This window comes from Triturus cristatus, chromosome 5_1 (genome assembly GCF_964204655.1).
Source record: "Triturus cristatus chromosome 5_1, aTriCri1.1, whole genome shotgun sequence".
NCBI lineage: Eukaryota > Metazoa > Chordata > Amphibia > Caudata > Salamandridae > Triturus > Triturus cristatus.
The window spans coordinates 40,478,504-40,501,749 of NC_140587.1; the positions used below are offsets into that span (position 1 = coordinate 40,478,504).

At 50.2% G+C, this 23,246-nt stretch overlaps 1 protein-coding gene across 2 annotated transcripts in view; it reads right to left on the reverse strand.

Moving 5' to 3' along the window:
• Nucleotides 1–661: 661 nt before the first annotated feature.
• LOC146830108 (riboflavin transporter 2-like) overlaps nt 662–23,246 on the reverse strand; it is a 349,232-nt gene continuing 326,647 nt past the window's right edge. For both annotated transcript variants that reach the window (XM_085604327.1, XM_085604328.1), the window contains exons 3-4: nt 22,935–23,058; nt 662–4,932 (exon numbers count right to left, since the gene is read on the reverse strand). In XM_085604327.1, coding sequence (XP_085460453.1) covers nt 4,720–4,932; nt 22,935–23,058 — 337 coding nt within the window. In that variant the 3' untranslated portion in view covers nt 662–4,719. The remainder of the gene's footprint in view (nt 4,933–22,934; nt 23,059–23,246) is intronic.

The following is a 23,246-nucleotide window of genomic DNA, read 5'->3' on the forward strand; positions in this document are numbered from 1 at the left end:
AGAAGCAGTTGCCTTAACACATACAAGAATATCTTGCATAGATTTCAAGCATATGGGATGCTTTTAGAGCAGTAACCAGGGAGAAGTTAGCTTTACTTATGGAACACAGCCAGAAACTTAGAACTCCTAAAATTAGAAAATTAGAACAGGCACTTAAGGACACCGAAAGAGAATTCTGTGAGCACCTCCCTATATCTAATAGATTCAAGCTGACAAACATTATAAGACAATTGAGGACAGGCATGTCAATAACAATGAACTTTTCCTCCTTTACCGGTCTTAGGGCCAGATGTACGACCTTTGTGATTTGCGACTCGCAAATTGCGATTCGTAATTTGCAAGTCGCAAATCACAATGTACAACACTGTTTGTGATTTCCAATGGGGTCGAAAATTGCATGCCTCATGAATATTAATGAGGCACTCGCAATTTGGGACCCTATTGGGAATGGCTGGCCCTCCCAGGTATGGTGGCCTGCTGGGATCAACAGAACTCTATCTCTGGGACTGCTTTTAAATAAAGCAGGTTTTTTTTCAATGCGACCTGATTTCCTTAAAGGAAAATGGGATGCATTAAAAACAAAAACGGTTTTGTTTAAATGTTTAGGGGCAGGCAATGGTCCCTGGGACCACTGCCTGTCCCTAAAAAATGTTCCCCTGCATTTACAAACGGGAAGGGGTCCACTGGGGTCCCCTTCCCTTTTGCGAGTGCATTACCACCCTCTTGAAGATGCCGGTAAATTGTGAGTGTTTTGCGACCGCAATTGTGGTCGCAAAACATTCTTACATAGGGTAGTGAGTCACAATTAGGAAGGGATGCCCTTGGAACGCCCCTTCCTAATTGCGAGTCACAAATCCTTTTTAGCGAGTCGTAAATAAATTGCGACTTGCTAAATAGGGTTTGTACATGGCCCTATTAGTTTTTGCATGTGCAAACTGGTCGCTAACCCGTTTGCGCATGCAGAAAGGGGTCGCACATCTGGCCCTCTCACCGGTGAAACTCTCACAAAGGAAAGTGATAAACCTGAAGAATTTAGGAAATTCTATAAATCGCTTTTTATAAAGGTAAAGTGTCCCTGAGCCCAGCAGACCCACTAAATCAAGTTACCTACAATCCCAGGGAGCATACAAATATTTTAGAAACACCTATTATTAGAGAAAAGGCCCAACACATTAATAAATCAGTAAAAACATAAAACATATTCAAACTTACTAGTACCTAAAATTTAAATTCTTTTTATGTAGCGGAACATAGACAGGCTACACCCCATGAGAGAAGCTGTCTTCACAGTTATTCCAAAAAAAGGTTGTAATCGCCATTTTATGAGTCTCATAAAGGGCAGTCATTAACATCGAAGCTAAAATCTACGCTAAGCTACTGACAGAAATTGGACTAGATTTTGTCTTGGCTACTCTATACTTATCAGGCAGGATCATGTCTTAACAAACAAACCCACTCTAATATCAAGCACACAGTCCACCGAGTTGAAAAAGTGCAAAGAAAGAAAATGGCTACAATTCTGGTCTCTTTAGATGCAGCTAAAGCCTTCGACCAGGTGGATTGATCCTTTAGAACAGAAAGAATGCGGCAATGGGCTTTCAAGCTCGCTGTATAAACACGGTGATGGGCACTGACCTCTGGCCTATAGCTGCTAACCAACTAAGGGGGTCATTAGGATGGCGGTTCGAAAATCACCCCGACCGCCATGGTAGCGGGAAAAAACTTCCCGCAAGGACAGCGGCGTAACCGCCGGTCCAATTAGTATGCTCTGCAGTCGAAATCCGACCACGGCGGTACGATCGAGGCCATTAATATTGCGGCGGTTGCTGCTGCCAGCAGCACCGCCGTGATGTCAAAAGGAGCATGTCCTGCATTTCCCTGCACTGCGTGGCAGGCACCGCACAGTGCCTGCCACCTAGTACAGGGACATGTAGGGGGTACCATGGTTACCCCCCCAGTGCACCCACACCCCCAACACATTGGGGGCCCACAATGGGCCCCCGGAACCTGTCTACGCCAGCCTTTGCACGGCGGTTCCAATGCAGCAGAAAAGCTGGCTTCCGCCGGCATCATAAAAGTGCCGGCGGAGCTTGGCCCTACACCAGCCCCATTTTAGCGGTCCAGCTCCACCGCCAGGCAAGGGTGCGGACTGCTACCGGCGGAAAAGTGGCAGGCGGAATGTCTCACCGCCACGGTCATCACCGCCATGCTAATGTGACCGGTGGTTGTCCATGTGTCGATTGCGGACTGATGGCCTTCCGCCATCCTAATCGACCCCTAAATGTCCAAAGATCCAAAATAATGTAGATGACAGGGAGCACTCAACAGAGCTACACCACGTCGCCAAACTGTTTACTCTCTGCAAAGAACTCCTGGCATCCGAATCGTTGACAGCAGAAAGCGGATCCCATTTGGTCAAGACACATCTAAACGCTCTGTCGGTGGATGATGTCCTACTTACTGTGGGTGACCCCAAGTCCTCTCTAACTGAAATAGAAGCACAGCTTCAAAACGTTAAAGTCACTTTCAGCTATAAGATAAGGATGGAAAACACTGAGGGGCTTATTTATGAGCCCTTGCGTCACCTTTGCGCCGCTCCTGCGTCTTAAGGCGCTAGATCATAAAATCCCTTGATCCTTGCAAGAGAGAATCCAAAGGATCCAGTCTCAAAGAGTCTGAGTGATTAAACTATGCTCAGACTTGTCACTGGATTCTCCAGCGACACATAAAACCAGCTCCTATTAGAGACATGACTATTCGAGAAGGTAATTGGAAAACTAAAAGGTGTGCGTCCGAGCTCACCGCTCTCTGGCAGAGGGCCTCACAGCCAAAGAATGGGCTTCCATGAAACAACGGGAAGCAAATGTTGCGTCTCCAGTTTCTTTGTTAGAATGAGACTTGTCACGGAGAGGGGATACTTACAAAAGCTCTATCAACTTTATGAACCTAAAGATTCATATCAAGTAGTGCAAGGCTGGCAATACACCCAAGTGAAGACACACGGCGTGATCCTTGCAGTGTTGCTGGAAGAGCTGTGGGAAGAGGTGTGGCGCTGCGGCCAGGGTGACTGACAGCGGGCGCTGGGGCTCACGGTTCGATCCCCGGCTCTGGCGGCAGGTCATCCCAGCACCATGTGACTCTGGGCAATAGCTCGCTTAATCTTCCTGATGGCCCCAGCGCTGGGATGCCTCTGGGTTGCTGTGCGCGTTACAAAAACTGGATTTACATTTACATTTTACATTTATATGGTGCGGTGCATATATGGTGAGAATGCCCAAAGCGGTCAGAAGAAGCTGGACACTACAACAAACCCTGGCCTACCTGCTCCCCATCAACCCAAGAGAATTTGTCCTGTGTCAGAGGCCAGAACATTAGCAACATATCTCTCAAGCAGAATGGTACATGACTTTGTAATGTTTGTGTAGAGACTGGAAATGTAGCATAAGCATTTCAGTGGAAGCGACCAGACCCCTCCATCAGTTTCTCAGTGGTTCTACAGCTCATGGTCGATACTCACTATGGAGAAGCTCAGGCGTAGAGCAGCGACACCTCCATTCTGAAAGTCATTGGGGGTCATGTTATTATAACTTCTATAGCGCACGATTACCCATAGGTGTCATGTGTGCAATACCACTCTAGAGGCGCTCCATCCCGAAAACAACCACCGAGGTGTAGGCTTGTAAGTCTTTCACAGAAGAGGGGTCTCAAAATGGTGGACGACACAAGAGTCGGTCAGGGGGAGTGGTATTAGGCAGACGTTGTAGCTATATATATTCGTGACTGAAACAAGTATGGAGGGTTTGATCCAGGGAGGGGGGGAGAACTGAGAGTTTACGGGGGGTTAATTTTCAGTAATGGAAGATGAAGGCAAACTTTTTTGAAATTATTGTTGAGAATATCTATAAACAATACTGCCTTTTTTATTGCTCCTTTAAAAGCTTAATAAAATACATTTGAGGAAGGTCTGAGGTCTTCGCTGGGTCAGGTTCTAACATCTGCTAAGGTTTCTTATCTTCGTATCATCATACCACCCCATGCATCAAGTCATAGAGCGAGCTTGTGTGCAACCACACAGGTTCATTCCTATAAGATATAAGTACCACACCCTGTCCTCTTTCTACCTCGTCTCCAGCTGTACAGTTAGTGTCACATTGTGTTGGGTTCTCCTTGGATCTTAAGTCTGTTGATCAGTTGGTGTCACGTTGCTTTGTGTCCTCCCGGTCTCATTCTTTCACATCCATATTGAATTCAAGTTCCTGTCCTGCAGCTGGTGGGACGCTGGCTTATGCAAATTTTGACGTCTTGATCGACAGCTGTCGTTTCTGGTCATCCGTCAACATGGACCCCAAGGGGCAACTTGGAAAAATGAGATTGGCCCTCCTCAGACCTACATTCATTCTGGGCAACTGATGGTGCATTGAACCCACACCCACACCAGGTCATCCTTAGAGACACTTTTATGGTTGCAAGTGGCTGTTACATTTATTGCCCCCTCCGCACGATATGCCTTCATTAGGTCTACATTTGTGGTAGGAAGCGGGCAGTACATTAATTTTACACCCACCACCTTGACATATCTGCCTTGCCGCTGCATTCATGGTAGGAAGCTGGTGTTCCAAAGTCTTTGCCAACCCTGCCATGTAAGTCTCAGATCTGCTTTAAGGCAGCAGTGAACCCACTGTTCTTTCTCCCAGTGTCTTGGCGGTCTTCGATCTGCCTTCAAGGGGGGCAGTTGGTATCACAGGGGTCTCCCGACTGAAAGAGGCTGTAAACACTGACCAATGGGAACATGATGAGGGCGCCAATCATGGAGCCCAACTGCACTACCGCTCCACACCAGACGAGGGCGCTGTGCCCCTCATCCCTTAGGATAAGACCAATCATCACCTTCACATAGGACAGGGTGCCAACAAACAAGACCCACGCCAGGACCTGTGGGGGAGTCAGGAGAGAAGGTTTAGTTTACAAAGGACTCAAAAGAAGAAAGAATTTAAAGAATGACAGAAATGTATACTCCAAACCTCACACAGAAATAGAAAAGAGAGTGAGAGCTACACAGAGAACTACGGAAGAGAGGTGAAGGGCAAAATATAGACAGTTACAGGAAAAGAGACAAAGGCGAAGAGCAACAAAGCTACCCCAATAGAGAGAGGGAGATACAGAGATAAAGGGACAGACGGATACACAAAGAAGAAGTCACAAATGTACAGAGACAGAGCAAAGTAGAAAGGTACATATGAAGAGAGGGTGGAACAGATACAGAGAAAGAAGAACATTCATTTTCAATGATATTACGTTTTTAATATATATTTTAAACAAAACCTTCAAAACATATTTGAAATAATATAAAACATATATAAAAGTTCAGAACAAATCATAATAAGAGAAATACTAGGTGAAGAAATTGCATTGGGGAGCAATAAAGTGATGTAAGCAATCATTAGTCTGCCTTTGAAGGAATGTTGTATGGTAAGGTGAAGCATTACAATGAAATAGCATAGGAATGGACAGCTATTGTGTGGAAGCAAAGAACTGTAGAATAATATTGATTAAGGTGAAAGGTCAGGTGACAGTTGAACTTTCAAGCCAGGCCTAAACATCCACGTAGGTTCAGCCGCTCTCCGGGTAGGTAACAGCGGTGGGGCGGTGAGGCCGCATTGGGGGGGGATTTTGAGGGACGATGCAGAGGGAATATTAAATAAATGTATAATTTTCCCTCTGCATCGTCCTTCAAAACCCCTCCCAATGCGGCCACACTGCCCCACCGCTGTTACCTGCACGGACCGCGACTGCGTAGGTTAATGACTGCCCAACGCCCATCTCTGCTGCTGCCTGAGAAAAACACTATACATTTTCAAAACATTTCCAAGACATTTTAATGGCTTTACAGTGTTGTGTGTGCCCCTAAAGGTTCAAGCTCAGACAGCTGGATAAATAAACAAAATGATCATGGCAGCGTGGAGGGCAAGATCTTTTTTTGTGGAAGCACACAACGTCTGCCTAATCAAAACATGCACTCCTCACCCCCAACATGCGGGCCGAGCCAAACCCCCTCTCTAGTGACGCTCACATAATTGTCTGGCGACCGCTGCGCTGTCAAGCCAGACCATAAAAATAACAGCGGCTGATTTCACTCGAGGCGAGGAAGAGTAACCCTGCAGATGCTTGATCATAGGCGAGAGCCGAATGCTACAAAAACAGTGGCCTTGAAAAACCCTCCCAAAATATGGGACAAACAGCAGATAAAACAAAGAATCCGCAAATGCAGAGCATGAGCGGCCTTCGGAACTCCTAGGGAGTCTTCTACCAAGAACCCTCAAGAAGTGGCAGATGATGTAAGGACTGAAATCTCAAAAATGAGACACTGTATCAATGTTAGATGTCTGCCAACTCTAAGGTATTTAATATGCAGGTTTAACTGACTCTTTTTGTATGGAACATCAGCCTCACAATCTTTAGAGTAAATTTGGTTATTTAAAAACTGTTTTCCGGGTACACAGCAGATAAGAAGTGTGGGAGAATGTCCCAGCAGAGGGCAGGAAAGATCAAAAAGGCCACTCAGCATTTCCCAGACTTCAGCTTCCCTCTGTTTGCTGCTGGACATCATGTGATAATGAGCCCTCCCTAGAAGAAAAGGTGATTATAAAGCAGCAAAGCTGAACTCACCATAATGAGCATAAAATCCGAGCTGGGACCAAGCGATGGCAGCAGACCTGAGAGAACCTCCCCCAAGAGGGCTCATTTACCATAATTTAGGTTTTAAAATCAGGCTAAATGTGTATATGTGTGGGACCCTTGCAGCTCCTTTAATTCTAATAACCATCCCTCTTAGATGGGACACGTTTAATAGCTTTCATCCGAGAACAAGCATTGGCAAATACAATAGGTCTCGTCTTTCTGATATTGGCTTTGGTAATGCTTTCCACCCATGCTGTGCAGCATGGGTAAATAGAAAAATACTTTTTTGGCAATGCTTTACAGCATCAGCAAAAAAACAAAAAAGATGCAATGGCACACTGTGTACATAAACTCATGCATCTCTTGCCACCATGCAGGTGATCACGCAGTAGGCGCCTGCATGCAGAATGACTTGTGCACAATCGCGCATCACCACTTATGCACGCATCAACTGAATTACACGGTGGGCATTTTATTTACTGATCGAAGGTGGCGGACATGACTTCATGCTGCAAATACAAGAACACATTTTTTTGTGCAAATGTGCGTTTCTTAAAGCGAGTGGCCTGGCAACAATGGACCCTATCAACACCGTCCGCCCCCCTCCCAACCACCAGCAAAGCAATTAGATCAACGTCCAGCCCAGTGATTCTCTTTGTATAAAAGACAAGAACTTTATTACACAGGAAACACAGAAATCAACAACACATACACTAATGCACGAATATATGGTTTATGGTTGGCAGTCTCTGTGCTTCCGGGCCTCTTGTAGTACCAGTCCCCCTTGTATCTGTCCCCTGTGGACCTCTTTCTGGCAGCTGGCTGTAGGTTTTCTGCATATGGTACCGCTCACTCCGGCACTCCAGTGGGTACTTGACTCAAGGTGTGATTCACCTTGGCACACCAGTGAGTTCTTGGAGCTTACTCTTGAGTGCAACAGCAACACACCCGCAGATGTTGGTTCTTCAGCGCGAGGGTCGCCATGCGCTATGCTCAGCATGTAGTGCATCAAGGCGATGACCTTGATTCTTCATGTGATGCCCCAGGGTACCTCTCTGGTCACATGGTCATCTAGACTGGGACTGATCTAAAGGCACACTTGGACAGTAATAAGGTCAAGCAGTCCACTCGTGGGGCACACTGGCCATCAGCAGGCATTTATCCCAGTTTTGATCAGACCTACCACTTGGGCACCCAGCCCCAGGTGCCTCGGTAGCTACGATTTGGCTAACTGATAAGGATCACACTGCCAGGACAATGAAGCTGATTAGTGAGTCTCTGTTGGATATACCCAATGCCAGGGCCAATATGCCAGTCCCTTCTTCAGATCAGCTCCTTCTGCGGGGTTGACAGTTCCTTCCCTCGTTCACAGGCAGGATGTCTTGGCACCCAGGTCAGTCCAGTAGTTCCTTCTTCAGATCAGACTCCAGGCATTGTCTCCCCGCCTCTGGGGAGTGCGCTGCCAGTACAATACCAACAATTGGCTGTAGAGTAGTTACTGAGTACTTTGTATATTACCCCCTCTTCGGTAGAAGAGACCACAACAACTAACAACAATGGGTCTTGGGCTGCCAACTTTATACCAATTTCACAGATGAAGGATGTGCACTACAGGTCCGCTTTCTTGGAGCCAAGCTGGATCAGTTCCCCTATCATTGCCTGCTCCCAGGACACCCCCGCACCGCACGGCCACCAGCTGCTGCGTGTGCCCCCCTGCCCGCTGCCTCTCTCAGCCTCACTGAGCCTGCCACCTCTTCCCCCCCCCGCGATCGCTCTCCCTGCCTGTGTGCTGCCGCGCTTATTCTGCCACTGTTTCTGCATTTTTCTGTCGCTGCATTGTCCACTGTTGCTCGTTTTTGCTCCCCCTGAGCCTGTGATTTAATTTTCTTTCCCCGTGTTTCCCCTGTGACCCCAGCCCCGCTCCCCGCTTCACGCCGCCGTGCCAGCGGCCACGCCCCCTTTCCTTTGTGTACCCTCCACGCTCCCCGCCTCCCAGCTCCTCCCTCCCTCACACTTCGCCATTTATGGCGACCGTGCAAACGCGCAGCGTTCACGCGCAGCGGGCGCGACCTATGCACGCCGAAGGTGCGCCAAAGGTAAGCCCGTCTGCGCCCGTCCGCGTCTGGACCGCGCACAGGACGTACGATGCCGCCACCCTCAACGCACTCAACACCGGCCGAATCCCGGGATGCTACCGAGCCACGCCGAGACGCACCCACGGACCCTTCAGCTGCCTCCCCTGCAAGTTCACCTGCATCCGGACCTGCACCACACCCACCAAGCCGAACACCAGCAGCAACCACCTGAAGTGCATCCTACTCAACACCCGCTCCGTCCACAGACACGCCGTCCAACTCTGGAACCTCCTCGACACCACATCTCCAGACGTCGCCTTCCTCACGGAAACATGGATGAACGCCTCCTCAGCGCCCGACATCGCCATCCCGGAGGGCTACAAGATCACCCGGAGGGACCGAACAAACCAGATGGGAGGAGGCATCGCCATCATCCACAGGAACACCATCCGCATCACGACCAACACCGACGACACCCTGACAACCACCGAACACCTGCACTTCCAGATCCACACCGACCCCAAGACCACCCTCAGAGGCACCCTGATCTACCGACCCCCGGGACCACGCACTCAGTTCAGCGAAGACTTCGCCGACTTCATCTGCCCGCACGCCCTCCCCTCCGCTGACTACATCCTCCTCGGGGACCTCAACTTCCACCTGGAGAACAACAACGACCGCAACACCACCTCCCTGCTTGACAACCTCGCCAACTTCGGTCTCAAGCAGCTGGTGACCACCGCCACCCACCTCGCCGGACACACACTCGACGCCGTCTTCTCATCCAGCAAGGACATCGTCTTCAGCCACGCCACCGCACTCCACTGGACGGACCACAGCTGCATCCACTTCAGCTTCAGAAGAACCACGATCCACCACCATCAGCAACAGGTTGCACGAAGAAGCTGGAACAAGATCACAGCCGACCAGCTTGCCGCATCCCTGAGCCAGCACCCTCCCGCCAGCTCAGCGAACCCCAGCCAGGCCGCCGACAACCTCACGAAGTGGATCAGCAACTGCGCAGACGACCTCGCCCCTCTGAGGACCCCGCCCAGCAGACCCGGCAGCAAGAAGGCCCCATGGTTCACCGACGAACTCAAGAGCTCCAAGAAGAACTGCCGAGCCCTCGAGAAAGCATGGAGAAGAGACCCAACACCAGACAACATGACCACCCTCAAGCTCGCCACCCGAAAGCACCATCAACTGATCCACGCCACCAAGAAAACAGCATTCAAGGAGCGGCTGGACAACAACGCACACAACAGCAAGGAACTCTTCAACATCGTGAAAGAGCTCTCCAACCCCAACGCCGGAAACAACGACATCACACCATCACAAGACCTCTGCAACTCCCTCGCCTCCTACTTGCACAACAAGATCGCGGACATACACAACAGCTTCAGCACTCAACCAGCGCTCCCCACGACCGCACCAACGCCCCCCACCACCACCCTCAGCGCCTGGATCCCAATCAGCACCGAAGACACCATCCGCACGATGAACTCCATCCACTCCGGATCTCCGACCGACCCCTGCCCTCACCACGTCTTCAACAAGGCCGACGCCGTCATCGCACCCCACCTGCGGGACATCATCAACACCTCCTTCGACACCGCCACCTTCCCTGAGAGCTGGAAGTACGCCGAACTCAGCGCTCTACTAAAGAAACCAACAGTGGACCCCACCGAACTCAAAAACTACCGCCCCATCTCGCTCCTCCCGTTTCCAGCCAAAGTCATCGAGAAGACAGTCAACAAGCAACTGGCCGCCTTCCTCGAAACTAATGGTTCCCTCGACCCCTCACAGTCGGGCTTCAGGGCCAACCACAGCACCGAGACTGCCCTCATCGCTGCCACCGATGACATCCGAGCCCTGCTCGACAATGGAGAAACAGCGGCCCTCATCCTCCTAGACCTCTCCGCGGCGTTCAACAGTGTTTGCCACCGCACCCTAGTGCAGCACCTCAGCAACATTGGAATCTAGGAGAAGGCACTGGAGTGAATCATCTCCTTCCTCGCTGGAAGGACACAGAGAGTCCGCCTACCCCCGTTCAGGTCAGAAGCCACCAAAGTCATCTGTGGCGTTCCTCAGGGCTCCTCGCTCAGCCCCACCCTCTTCAATGTCTACATGAGCCCCCTTGCAGCCGTCGCACGCCAACACAACCTCAACATCATCTCTTACGCCGACGACACCCAGCTGATCCTCTCCCTCACCAACGACCCCGCCACCGCCAGAGCCAACCTACACGAAGGGTTGAAAGACGCAGCCGAGTGGATGATGACCAGCCGCCTGAAACTGAACTCAGACAAGACGGAAGTCCTCATCCTGGGCTCCTCACCCTCCGCCTGGGACGACTCCTGGTGGTCCCCCGCCCTGGGCACCGCACCCAAACCGACAGACCACGCACGCAACCTGGGCTTCATCCTTGACACCTCCCTCTCCATGACCAGACAAGTCAACGCCGTCTCCTCGTCTTGTTTCAACATCCTGCGCATACTACGTAAGATCTTCCGGTGGATCCCCACCGAGACCAGGAAGACGGTCACCCAGGCCCTCGTCACCAGCCGCATGGACTACGGCAACGCCCTCTACGCCGGAACAACCGTCAAGCTCCAGAAGAGACTCCAGCGAATCCAGAACGCCTCAGCGAGACTCATCCTCGACCTCCCCCGACACAGCCACATCTCCGGACACCTGAGAGACCTGCACTGGCTCCCGGCCAACAAGAGAATCACCTTCCGCCTCCTCACCCACGCACACAAAGCCCTTCACAACCAAGGCCCGAGTTACCTCAACAGCCGCCTCAACTTCTACGCTCCCACACGCCAGCTCCGATCAACCAGCCACGCCCTCGCCGCCGTCCCCTGCAGCCGAAGAGCCACAACAGGAGGAAGGTCCTTCTCCCACCTGGCTGCCAAGACCTGGAACTCCCTCCCGACCCACCTCCGCCTGACCCAAGACCACCTCGCCTTCAGGAGGCAGCTCATGACCTGGCTGTTCGAGCAGTAGCGGGCCCCCCCCCCCCCCAAGCGCCTTGAGACCCTCCGGGTGAGTAGTGCGCAATATAAATGTCTTTGATTGATTGATTGATTGATCATGTGTCCTCTCCAGTCCAGACCTGGCCTTTGACTGCAATTCTGCTCTCCGCAGGAGCACAGTCTCTCAGAGGAGTGCCCAGCACAGAAATACAAAGAGGTTTGCAGCTGTTCCAAGTATCACGCATCAGGCGTTGGGCTAGCACATTTCAGTGTGGTGGTCCGTATCACCGCACTGGAATGAAAGTCAGCCATAATAGGCATAGCACGTGCCTCGGCTGTCAAGCCTTAGCGCTGCTAATTCCCAATGCTGACAGTGAAACTAAAGCTGGTGGCAGCACGCCGTGGCATGCATGCTGCTCTCGGCAGGCTTGGAGGTTGGCTGAGCTGCTACCATGTAACTTTAGCCTGGATTCCCAAGACTGTGCAACAGCAACTTGATTATATTCACTTCCGTCAGGAGAGGCAGTGGCCAATGGTTACTACCGAGACATTAGCCAGGTTTCTGATCTTTGGACAGTTCTGTGACACAGAGACCTCAATACGTGGACATCCTGCTGGCTCCCGCGTCGGCGCGAGCTGGTGGCTCGGTTCATGATGAGAAGTTGTGTGGGAGGCTGCGACAATGGCAGCGCTGCTCGCACTGCCGCACAGTAAATTTGAAAAATCAACAATATTGATTCCCGCGACTGAACGAACCTGGACCCAACTGCATGGACCACGGTGGCCGCTGGAGCCCAGAGGACAGCACACCACTATGCTGCAGTCTGAAGATTCTTTCGTAGTACGAGGGCTCTTCCTGATAGATTGGGCTGTGAATGCCTTTGCCGGCATGCTGTCGTTAGAGAAGCGGCGGGTGGTGCAGGGTGAAGCCTGCAGTCTCTGATGTTGGGGAAAGGAATCCTTAGAAGGGGCACAGATTCTTGTATCCCTTCCTCTGTGAAAGGGGGTTATAGATAGCTGGGCGCAGCCTGCTCGAACCCAGAGCTCCCAAGGTCGCTTGAAGCAGGCGTAAGGAGTGATGCAGTGTAGAGGGAATAGGCCACAAAATGCATTGCTGGAGTTGCATCGTCACGACTCCAGCAAAGCATGACTTTTGCCCCAACTGATGTGTCAGAATTTCTGACGCATCTGTCAATCTTTCCGCCATGGTGCCCCGTATTGTAAATAAGGCGCATCCATGGTGGCGCAAGCATTTTTTGGGGTGGTGCAAGGAAAGGGACGCATCTCCATAGATACATCACCTTCTTGTAAATCTGCCCCAGAGTTCAGTTGAAGACACACGACTACAACGGCAGGGAATGAAAAATACCAAGTTGTAGTACATTTCCAGACTTGATATGTCCTTATTTGCACTTTGCATTGTTAATATGGCGACATGTCTTACTTAATAGAAAGCTCCAAATAAGGAACTTTCCCGTTTGGAGAGCGTGGCGAGGCACATGCGAACAGCCATTTGCTTTATTGTTCTGAAGGTTGACTGCACCATGGACTCCTCCACTGCCTCACATTCTTTCTCTGTTAATTATAAGTTTCAGAGGCAGACAGGCTCGCCAACTCATTCTTGGTTACTGACTGAGTCTGTTACATTTTTGCAACATTTCTTCCGTGAGCCTGTTTATTCTTAAGTGTATGGTGACAAGAGGCTCAGATGAAAATCTTTCTGTTTCTCTCGTGAAGCCATAGCAGGATTTTTCGAGCTTCTTGAGCTGTGCAGATGTGTAGGGTGACCAGGCGTCCCGGATTTGCCAGGACGGTCCTGGTTTTTCGCCAGCTGTCCCAGCAGATTTCAGGAAATTTAGCTCATGTCCCAGTTTTTAGAGAGGGTCGGCTGAACGGCGGGAGGCGCTTTTTTATGTTTTACAAAGCAGGGGTAGTTAGCAGTTGTTTCAAGAAAGCAATTTAATTAACAGGCAAGCTACTGGGTTTTAAAAAAGCATTTTGTGTATATTCTAACTGCCTGTTCTGTAATTCTCTGCTGAGGAGCGCTGCCATTCTGTGTGCTCGCTTGAAGTAAAATGTTTCAGGCCACAATATACATTACAGCATGCCTCGCAGAGCAGCGCATGCGCACTGCCGATAGGCTCAACCTAAAAACGGACCGCCTGTGACAGGGCACAAAACAGAGCCCGATAGAGACCCGTTTCGAGCCCCCCTTTAAAAAACTGCCAGTGCTCAGCACCGGTGAGACCCGGCCCACTTAAAGCCCTGTGCAACACACAGAGCAGGCGGCAGATCACCACGCGCTAAACTACTATTCCTTATCATTTATAAACCAGCATTTTATTAGCAGCAGAGAGAGAGTCGGATTATGCACACCAGGGCACTGTCTTACTTTGTGCCAAACCACAACGACTCCTATGGCAAACGCGCGGAAAGCCTGTCTCCTCTTACCTCACTATGGCGTCTACTGTTCTTCCCCCCTTCTAGGAGATGTCAGCAAAAGACATATGCTGTCAAGGGAAAGTAACCTCTCCCTCATCTTGTACTCTAGCCCAGGTTTTGGTTGGGCTTCCAAAATGGAACCATGGACCTGCATCCCTTTTGCATGGGCACGGCTAATCCTAGCACATACACACATGTACAGCGCTCCAGATCCCTAGTTCATCGTGAGCAGTGGAAGTTTGTCCGGCCAGCTGGGCGTGCATTCATGTCTCATAGGTAAAAGGCCTGTTACTATAATTCACGTAACACAGCGTACTGTCACCACCGCGCTCCATGCTTGAAACCCACAACGGGGATGGTAGTCCTATGCCACTATGAGGGTGCCCTTGGTGTGCCCGTCCCGGCTCAGAACAAGGTCCGGAACCAATCATTGTCACCGATCAGGCCCAGGAAGACACACACTTAGAGTACAGCATGTCCAAAAATCAAAAACCAGGGTCACAGATGTATGCAGTTCTGGGGCCACGAAAGTGACCGTGCAGGGGACTTTAACAAACCAACAGCTGTTAAGACCCTTCATGGATGGGAAGTGCTGTCCTTGATGAAAGTGCTGTTACCATCCTTCCTTGACTGGAGTAATGTCAATGCCTTTCATGAACTGAAAGTGCTGGCAATACTGGAAGGGCTGATAATACTCGGAATGTCTCCATGGCTTGCAAGTTCTGTTAATTCCCTCCAATAGGTGGATGTTCTGTTAATGTCCTTAATGGACTGGAAATGCTGTTAATGTCCTATATGGATTGCAAGTGCTGTTAATATACTAACTTGATTGGAAGTGCAGTTGAAGTCTTTCTCAGATTGGAAGTGCTGAAACCTACCTTAATGGAGAGATGTATAAGGTATTTGTGCTCCCGGAAGTCCTTAGCACTGCATGAGTTGTGTTCCTCATTGATGTGTTCAGCTTGGAAAGCACAATAACAGATAACTGGTGGGTCATGATGGACGGACATTCCTGCACTGAGCATTCAAGACCCTTTAAACTATATTAGTGCCTAGAGTGGATGTTGGGAGCTGGAAAACCAATCAGAATGCTTCCTCTGCAGGCCAAAACTAGAATTATAGACCACTTCAGGAAATAGCCCCCGTCCCTTTGGTGTGAGTGGTCCCCGTAAGCTTCTTCTCACCACTAGACATGAGACTCCAAAGACAGCACACTCATCGGGGTTAGATGGGAGCTCTGGGGTCACCTAAGACATGAGACTCCAAAGACAGCACACTCATCAGGGTTAGATGGGAGCTCTGGGGTCACCTAAGACATGAGACTCCAAAGACAGCACACTCATCAGGGTTAGATGGGAGCTCTGGGGTCACCTAGGAAATAAGACTCCAAAGACAGCACACTCATCAGGGTTCAATGGGAGCTCTGGGGTCACCTAAGACATGAGAATCCAAAGACAGCACACTCATCAGGGTTCAATGGGAGCTCTGGGGTCACCTAAGACATGAGACTCTAAAGACAGCACACTCATCGGGGTTAGATGGGAGCTCTGGGGTCACCTAAGACATGAGACTCCAAAGACAGCACACTCATCAGGGTTCAATGGGAGCTCTGGGGTCACCTAAGACATGAGACTCTAAAGACAGCACACTCATCAGGGTTCAATGGGAGCTCTGGGGTCACCTAAGACATGAGACTCCAAAGACAGCACACTCATCAGGGTTCGATGGGAGCTCTGGGGTCACCTAAGACATGAGACTCCAAAGATAGCACACTCATCAGGGTTAGATGGGAGCTCTGGGGTCACCTAAGACATGAGACTCTAAAGACAGCACACTCATCAGGGTTAGATGGGAGCTCTGGGGTCCCCTAAGACATGAGACTCCAAAGACAGCACACTCATCAGGGTTCAATGGGAGCTCTGGGGTCACCTAAGACATGAGACTCTAAAGACAGCACACTCATCAGGGTTAGATGGGAGCTCTGGGGTCACCTAAGACATGAGACTCTATAGACAGCACACTCATCGGGGTTAGATGGGAGCTCTGGGGTCACCTAAGACATGAGACTCTAAAGACAGCACACTCATCAGGGTTCAATGGGAGCTCTGGGGTCACCTAAGACATGAGACTCTAAAGACAGCACACTCATCAGGGTTAGATGGGAGCTCTGGGGTCACCTAAGACATGAGACTCCAAAGACAGCACCCTCATCAGGGTTAGATGGGAGCTCTGGGGTCACCTAAGACATGAGACTCTAAAGACAGCACACTCATCAGGGTTAGATGGGAGCTCTGGGGTCCCCTAAGACATGAGACTCCAAAGACAGCACACTCATCAGGGTTCAATGGGAGCTCTGGGGTCACCTAAGACATGAGACTCTAAAGACAGCACACTCATCAGGGTTAGATGGGAGCTCTGGGGTCACCTAAGACATGAGACTCTAAAGACAGCACACTCATCGGGGTTAGATGGGAGCTCTGGGGTCACCTAAGACATGAGACTCTAAAGACAGCACACTCATCAGGGTTCAATGGGAGCTCTGGGGTCACCTAAGACATGAGACTCTAAAGACAGCACACTCATCAGGGTTAGATGGGAGCTCTGGGGTCACCTAAGACATGAGACTCCAAAGACAGCACCCTCATCAGGGTTAGATGGGAGCTCTGGGGTCACCTAAGACATGAGACTCTAAAGACAGCACACTCATCAGGGTTAGATGGGAGCTCTGGGGTCACCTAAGACATGAGACTCCAAAGACAGCTCACTCATCAGGGTTCAATGGGAGCTCTGGGGTCACCTAAGACATGAAACTCTAAAGACAGCACACTCATCAGGGTTCAATGGGAGCTCTGGGGTCACCTAAGACATGAGACTCCAAAGACAGCACACTCATCAGGGTTCAGTGGGAGCTCTGGGGTCACCTAAGACATGAGACTCTAAAGACAGCACACTCATCGGGGTTAGATGGGAGCTCTGGGGTCACCTAAGACATGAGACTCTAAAGACAGCACACTCATCTGGGTTAGATGGGAGCTCTGGGGTCACCTAAGATATGAGACTCTAAAGACAGCACACTCATCGGGGTTAGATGGGAGCTCTGGGGTCACCTAAGACATGAGACTCCAAAGATAGCACACTCATCAGGGTTAGATGGGGCTCTGGGGTCACCTAAGACATGAGACTCCAAAGACAGCACACTCATCAGGGTTCAATGGGACCTCTGGGGTCACCTAAGACATGACACACTAAAGACCGCACACTCATCAGGGTTAGATGGGAGCTCTGGGGTCACCTAAGACATGAGACTCTAAAGACAGCACACTCATCAGGGTTAGATGGGAGCTCTGGGGTCCCCTAAGACATGAGACTCCAAAGACAGCACACTCATCAGGGTTAGATGGGAGCTCTGGGGTCCCCTAAGACATGAGACTCTAAAGACAGCACACTCATCAGGGTTCAATGGGAGCTCTGGGGTCACCTAAGACATGAGACTCTAAAGACAGCACACTCATCAGGGTTAGATGGGAGCTCTGGGGTCACCTAAGACATGAGACTCTAAAGACAGCACACTCATCGGGGTTAGATGGGAGCTCTGGGGTCACCTAAGACATGAGACTCTAAAGACAGCACACTCATCAGGGTTCAATGGGAGCTCTGGGGTCACCTAAGACATGAGACTCCAAAGACAGCACCCTCATCAGGGTTAGATGGGAGCTCTGGGTTCACCTAAGACATGAGACTCTAAAGACAGCACACTCATCAGGGTTAGATGGGAGCTCTGGGGTCACCTAAGACATGAGACTCTAAAGACAGCACACTCATCAGGGTTCAATGGGAGCTCTGGGGTCACCTAAGACATGAGACTCTAAAGACAGCACACTCATCAGGGTTCAATGGGAGCTCTGGGGTCACCTAAGACATGAGACTCTAAAGACAGCATACTCATCAGGGTTCAATGGGTGCTCTGGGGTCACCTAAGACATGAGACTCTAAAGACAGCACACTCATAGGGGCTAGATGGGAGCTCTGGGGTCACCTAAGACATGAGACTCTAAAGACAGCACACTCATCAGGGTTCAATGGGAGCTCTGGGGTCACCTAAGACATAAGACTCTAAAGACAGCACACTCATCAGGGTTCAATGGGAGCTCTGGGGTCACCTAAGACATGAGACTCTAAAGACAGCATACTCATCAGGGTTCAATGGGTGCTCTGGGGTCACCTAAGACATGTGACTCTAAAGACAGCACACTCATCAGGGTTAGATGGGAGCTCTGGGGTCACCTAAGACATGAGACTCTAAAGACAGCACACTCATCAGGGTTCAATGGGACCTCTGGGGTCACCTAAGACATAAGACTCTAAAGACCGCACACTCATCAGGGTTCAGTGGGAGCTCTGGGGTCATCTAAGACATGAGACTCTAAAGACAGCACACTCATCTGGGTTAGATGGGAGCTCTGGGGTCACCTAAGATATGAGACTCTAAAGACAGCACACTCATAAGGGTTAGATGAGAGCTCTGGGGTCACCTAAGACATGAGACTCTAAAGACAGCATACTCATCGGGGCTAGATGGGTGCTCTGGGGTCACCTAAGACATGAGACTCTAAAGACAGCACACTCATCAGGGTTAGATGGGAGCTCTGGGGTCACCTAAGACATGAGACTCTAAAGACAGCACACTCATCAGGGTTAGATGGGAGCTCTGGGGTCACCTAAGACATAAGACTCTAAAGACAGCACACTCATCGGGGTTCAATGGGAGCTCTGGGGTCACCTAAGACATGAGACTCTAAAGACAGCACACTCATCGGGGTTAGATGGGTGCTCTGGGGTCACCTGAGACATGAGACTCTAAAGACAGCACACTCATCAGGGTTAGATGGGAGCTCTGGGGTCACCTATGACATGAAACTCCAAAGACAGCACACTCATCAGGGTTCAATGGGAGCTCTAGGGTCACCTAAGACATGAGACTCTAAAGACAGCACACTCATCAGGGTTAGATGGGTGCTCTGGGGTCACCTATGACATGAAACTCCAAAGACAGCACACTCATCAGGGTTAGATGGGTGCTCTGGGGTCACCTATGACATGAAACTCCAAAGACAGCACACTCATCAGGGTTAGATGGGGCTCTGGGGTCACCTAAGACATGAGACTCTAAAGAAAGCACACTCATAGGGGCTAGATGGGAGCTCTGGGGTCACCTAAGACATAAGACTCTAAAGACAGCACACTCATCAGGGTTAGATGGGAGCTCTGGGGTCACCTAAGACATGAGACTCCAAAGACAGTACACTCATCAGGGTTAGATGGGAGCTCTGGGGTCACCTATGACATGAAACTCCAAAGACAGCACACTCATCGGGGTTCGATGGGAGCTCTGGGGTCACCTAAGACATGAGACTCTAAAGACAGCACACTCATCAGGGTTAGATGGGAGCTCTGGGGTCACCTAAGACATGAGACTCTAAAGACAGCACACTCATCGGGGTTAGATGGGAGCTCTGGGGTCACCTAAGACATGAGACTCTAAAGACAGCACACTCATCAGGGTTCAATGGGAGCTCTGGGGTCACCTAAGACATGAGACTCCAAAGACAGCACCCTCATCAGGGTTATATGGGAGCTCTGGGGTCACCTAAGACATGAGACTCTAAAGACAGCACACTCATCAGGGTTAGATGGGAGCTCTGGGGTCACCTAAGACATGAGACTCCAAAGACAGCTCACTCATCAGGGTTCAATGGGAGCTCTGGGGTCACCTAAGACATGAAACTCTAAAGACAGCACACTTATCAGGGTTAGATGGGAGCTCTGGGGTCACCTAAGACATGAGACTCTAAAGACAGCACACTCATAGGGGCTAGATGGGAGCTCTGGGGTCACCTAAGACATGAGACTCCAAAGACAGCACACTCATAAGGGTTCAATGGGTGCTCTGGGGTCACCTAAGACATGTGACTCTAAAGACAGCACACTCATCAGGGTTAGATGGGGCTCTGGGGTCACCTAAGACATGAGACTCTAAAGAAAGCACACTCATCAGGGTTAGATGGGAGCTCTGGGGTCACCTAAGACATGAGACTCTAAAGACAGCACACTCATCGGGGTTAGATGGGAGCTCTGGGGTCACCTAAGACATGAGACTCTAAAGACAGCACACTCATCTGGGTTAGATGGGAGCTCTGGGGTCACCTAAGATATGAGACTCTAAAGACAGCACACTCATCAGGGTTAGATGGGAGCTCTGGGGTCACCTAAGACATGAGACTCTAAAGACAGCACACTCATCGGGGTTCAATGGGAGCTCTGGGGTCACCTAAGACATGAGACTCTAAAGACAGCACACTCATCGGGGTTAGATGGGTGCTCTGGGGTCACCTAAGACATGAGACTCTAAAGACAGCACACTCATCAGGGTTCAATGGGAGCTCTGGGGTCACCTAAGACATGAGACTCTAAAGACAGCACACTCATCAGGGTTAGATGGGAGCTCTGGGGTCACCTAAGACATGAGACTCTAAAGACAGCATACTCATCGGGGCTAGATGGGTGCTCTGGGGTCACCTAAGACATAAGACTCTAAAGACAGCACACTCATCAGGGTTAGATGGGAGCTCTGGGGTCACCTAAGACATGAGACTCTAAAGACAGCACACTCATCAGGGTTAGATGGGTGCTCTGGGGTCACCTAAGACATGAGACTCTAAAGACAGCACACTCATCGGGGTTAGATGGGAGCTCTGGGGTCACCTATGACATGAAACTCCAAAGACAGCACACTCATCAGGGTTCAATGGGAGCTCTAGGGTCACCTAAGACATGAGACTCCAAAGATAGCACACTCATCAGGGTTAGATGGGGCTCTGGGGTCACCTAAGACATGAGACTCTAAAGAAAGCACACTCATAGGGGCTAGATGGGAGCTCTGGGGTCACCTAAGACATAAGACTCTAAAGACAGCACACTCATCAGGGTTAGATGGGAGCTCTGGGGTCACCTAAGACATGAGACTCCAAAGACAGTACACTCACCAGGGTTAGAAGGGAGCTCTGGGGTCACCTATGACATGAAACTCCAAAGACAGCACACTCATCGGGGTTCGATGGGAGCTCTGGGGTCACCTAAGACATGAGACTCTAAAGACAGCACACTCATCAGGGTTCAATGGGAGCTCTGGGGTCACCTAAGACATGAGACTCTAAAGACAGCACACTCATCGGGGTTAGATGGGAGCTCTGGGGTCACCTAAGACATGAGACTCTAAAGACAGCACACTCATCAGGGTTCGATGGGAGCTCTGGGGTCACCTAAGACATGAGACTCCAAAGATAGCACACTCATCAGGGTTAGATGGGGCTCTGGGGTCACCTAAGACATGAGACTCCAAAGACAGCACACTCATCAGGGTTCAATGGGACCTCTGGGGTCACCTAAGACATGACACACTAAAGACCGCACACTCATCAGGGTTCGATGGGAGCTCTGGGGTCACCTAAGACATGAGAGCTATGCCAGATGGTGCCCTATGGAGTTACATATATGCTCGTCCACTGTGCCTTGTTGGTCTATGGTCCTATTGCATAATCTCCTGTAGTCTTAGAGGAGTGCCGGGTGGCCCTCATAGTGACGATGCTCAGGGTTGAAGGTGGGTGCGGTACTCGAATACTGTGACCCAGGTATATGAAAGGCTTTACTAATATTTCACGCAAGGAAACTCAGCAGGGCGACTTGCTGCATTGTGTGAATGCACATATCTGCTGAGATATAGCTCACTTCTGCTCTCTCCAAGCGCTGGCTCACTGTCTGCTGTGTAGTGCCAACGAGGGCACCCTTGCTCAATGCTGCACGGGTGCATGCGTTACAGGCGGGATTGTTTTAGTGCACAAAAACAAACCTAAGAGGCAAATTCTTCTTTGTCTGCATGATGCAGAAATGCCTCACGCATAGAAAGAGGAAGTAATGAGGAGAAATAAAAATATCTCTCTCCTCGTTAGCCTTTTTTGTGGTTGGTGTACCACTTTAATGCAAGGCGGCGCATATAGCCCCTTGCGTGGCTTTGAAAATCCCATTTAAAGACTTGCAAGGACGAGGTAAGTCCTTAGTGAATCTGCCCCATAGTCTCAAAATATCGCCTACAGAATATCTCCCCACTGGAGTTGTTTATAGAAAATCTGCACCCAATGGCGCTTTATTTGTGCAAAATATATTTATGTCAGGTGATATTTTTGTTATTAGTATTGTTGTATAGAGCATCAGAGGTGTGCCAGTGGGGTTTCAGGAGGGATGCTCTGTTGGGTCAGACGTTGCTGTGGGATCCTTTCAGGCTCCAAGCTGTGACAGTGGCTGTAGAGAAAGAAGTCTCTGGGTTCACTTTTTGGGTCAGAGGTGCACCCGAGGCTCGTATAGAGAGGGGTTAGATGTGTGCTCATGAGCGCCTTCTGAATCAGATGTGCCCATGTAGCTTTAGTAGGGGAGCACTTTGGGGTTGGATGTGAGCTGTGGCTCCACTGTGGGGTCGGCGGCTTCTGTGTGCTCGGTGGCATCTGTGAAGAAGAGGTTCTTTGAATTCAGATGTGCGCACAGTTGTCTCCTAATGATTTAGTAGTGTCTCATGGGTCCACTATAGCGACAATAAGTGTACGTTCGATGAGGTGAGATGTGTGCTTGGTAATCTCTGCTCTATTTGGTTAGTGGTGTACTCTTGGGTCCCTTGTGGTGTCAGAGGTGTACAGACTGGACCCATACTTACAATGAGCACAACGCCTCCATGGTGGTGGAGCAGAAGTGGGCATGGGCTCAGCACTGCCATGGCCATGATGTAACAGCCGATGCCTGATCCAGCTGCAGTCAGGGCACCCATCATTTTCAGTGATCTGTAAGAGACAAGACACAGACCCGGTGAGCAGCAGCATCAAGAAGGATACTAGGGAGCATCTGTGCAAAGCAGCCAACAATAACAAACATAGACGCAATGAGCTGTGCCAAAGAGCCAACAATAACAAACACAGATCCAGCGAGGAGCAGTGTCAAGGAGCCAACAATAATAAACATATACCCAGTG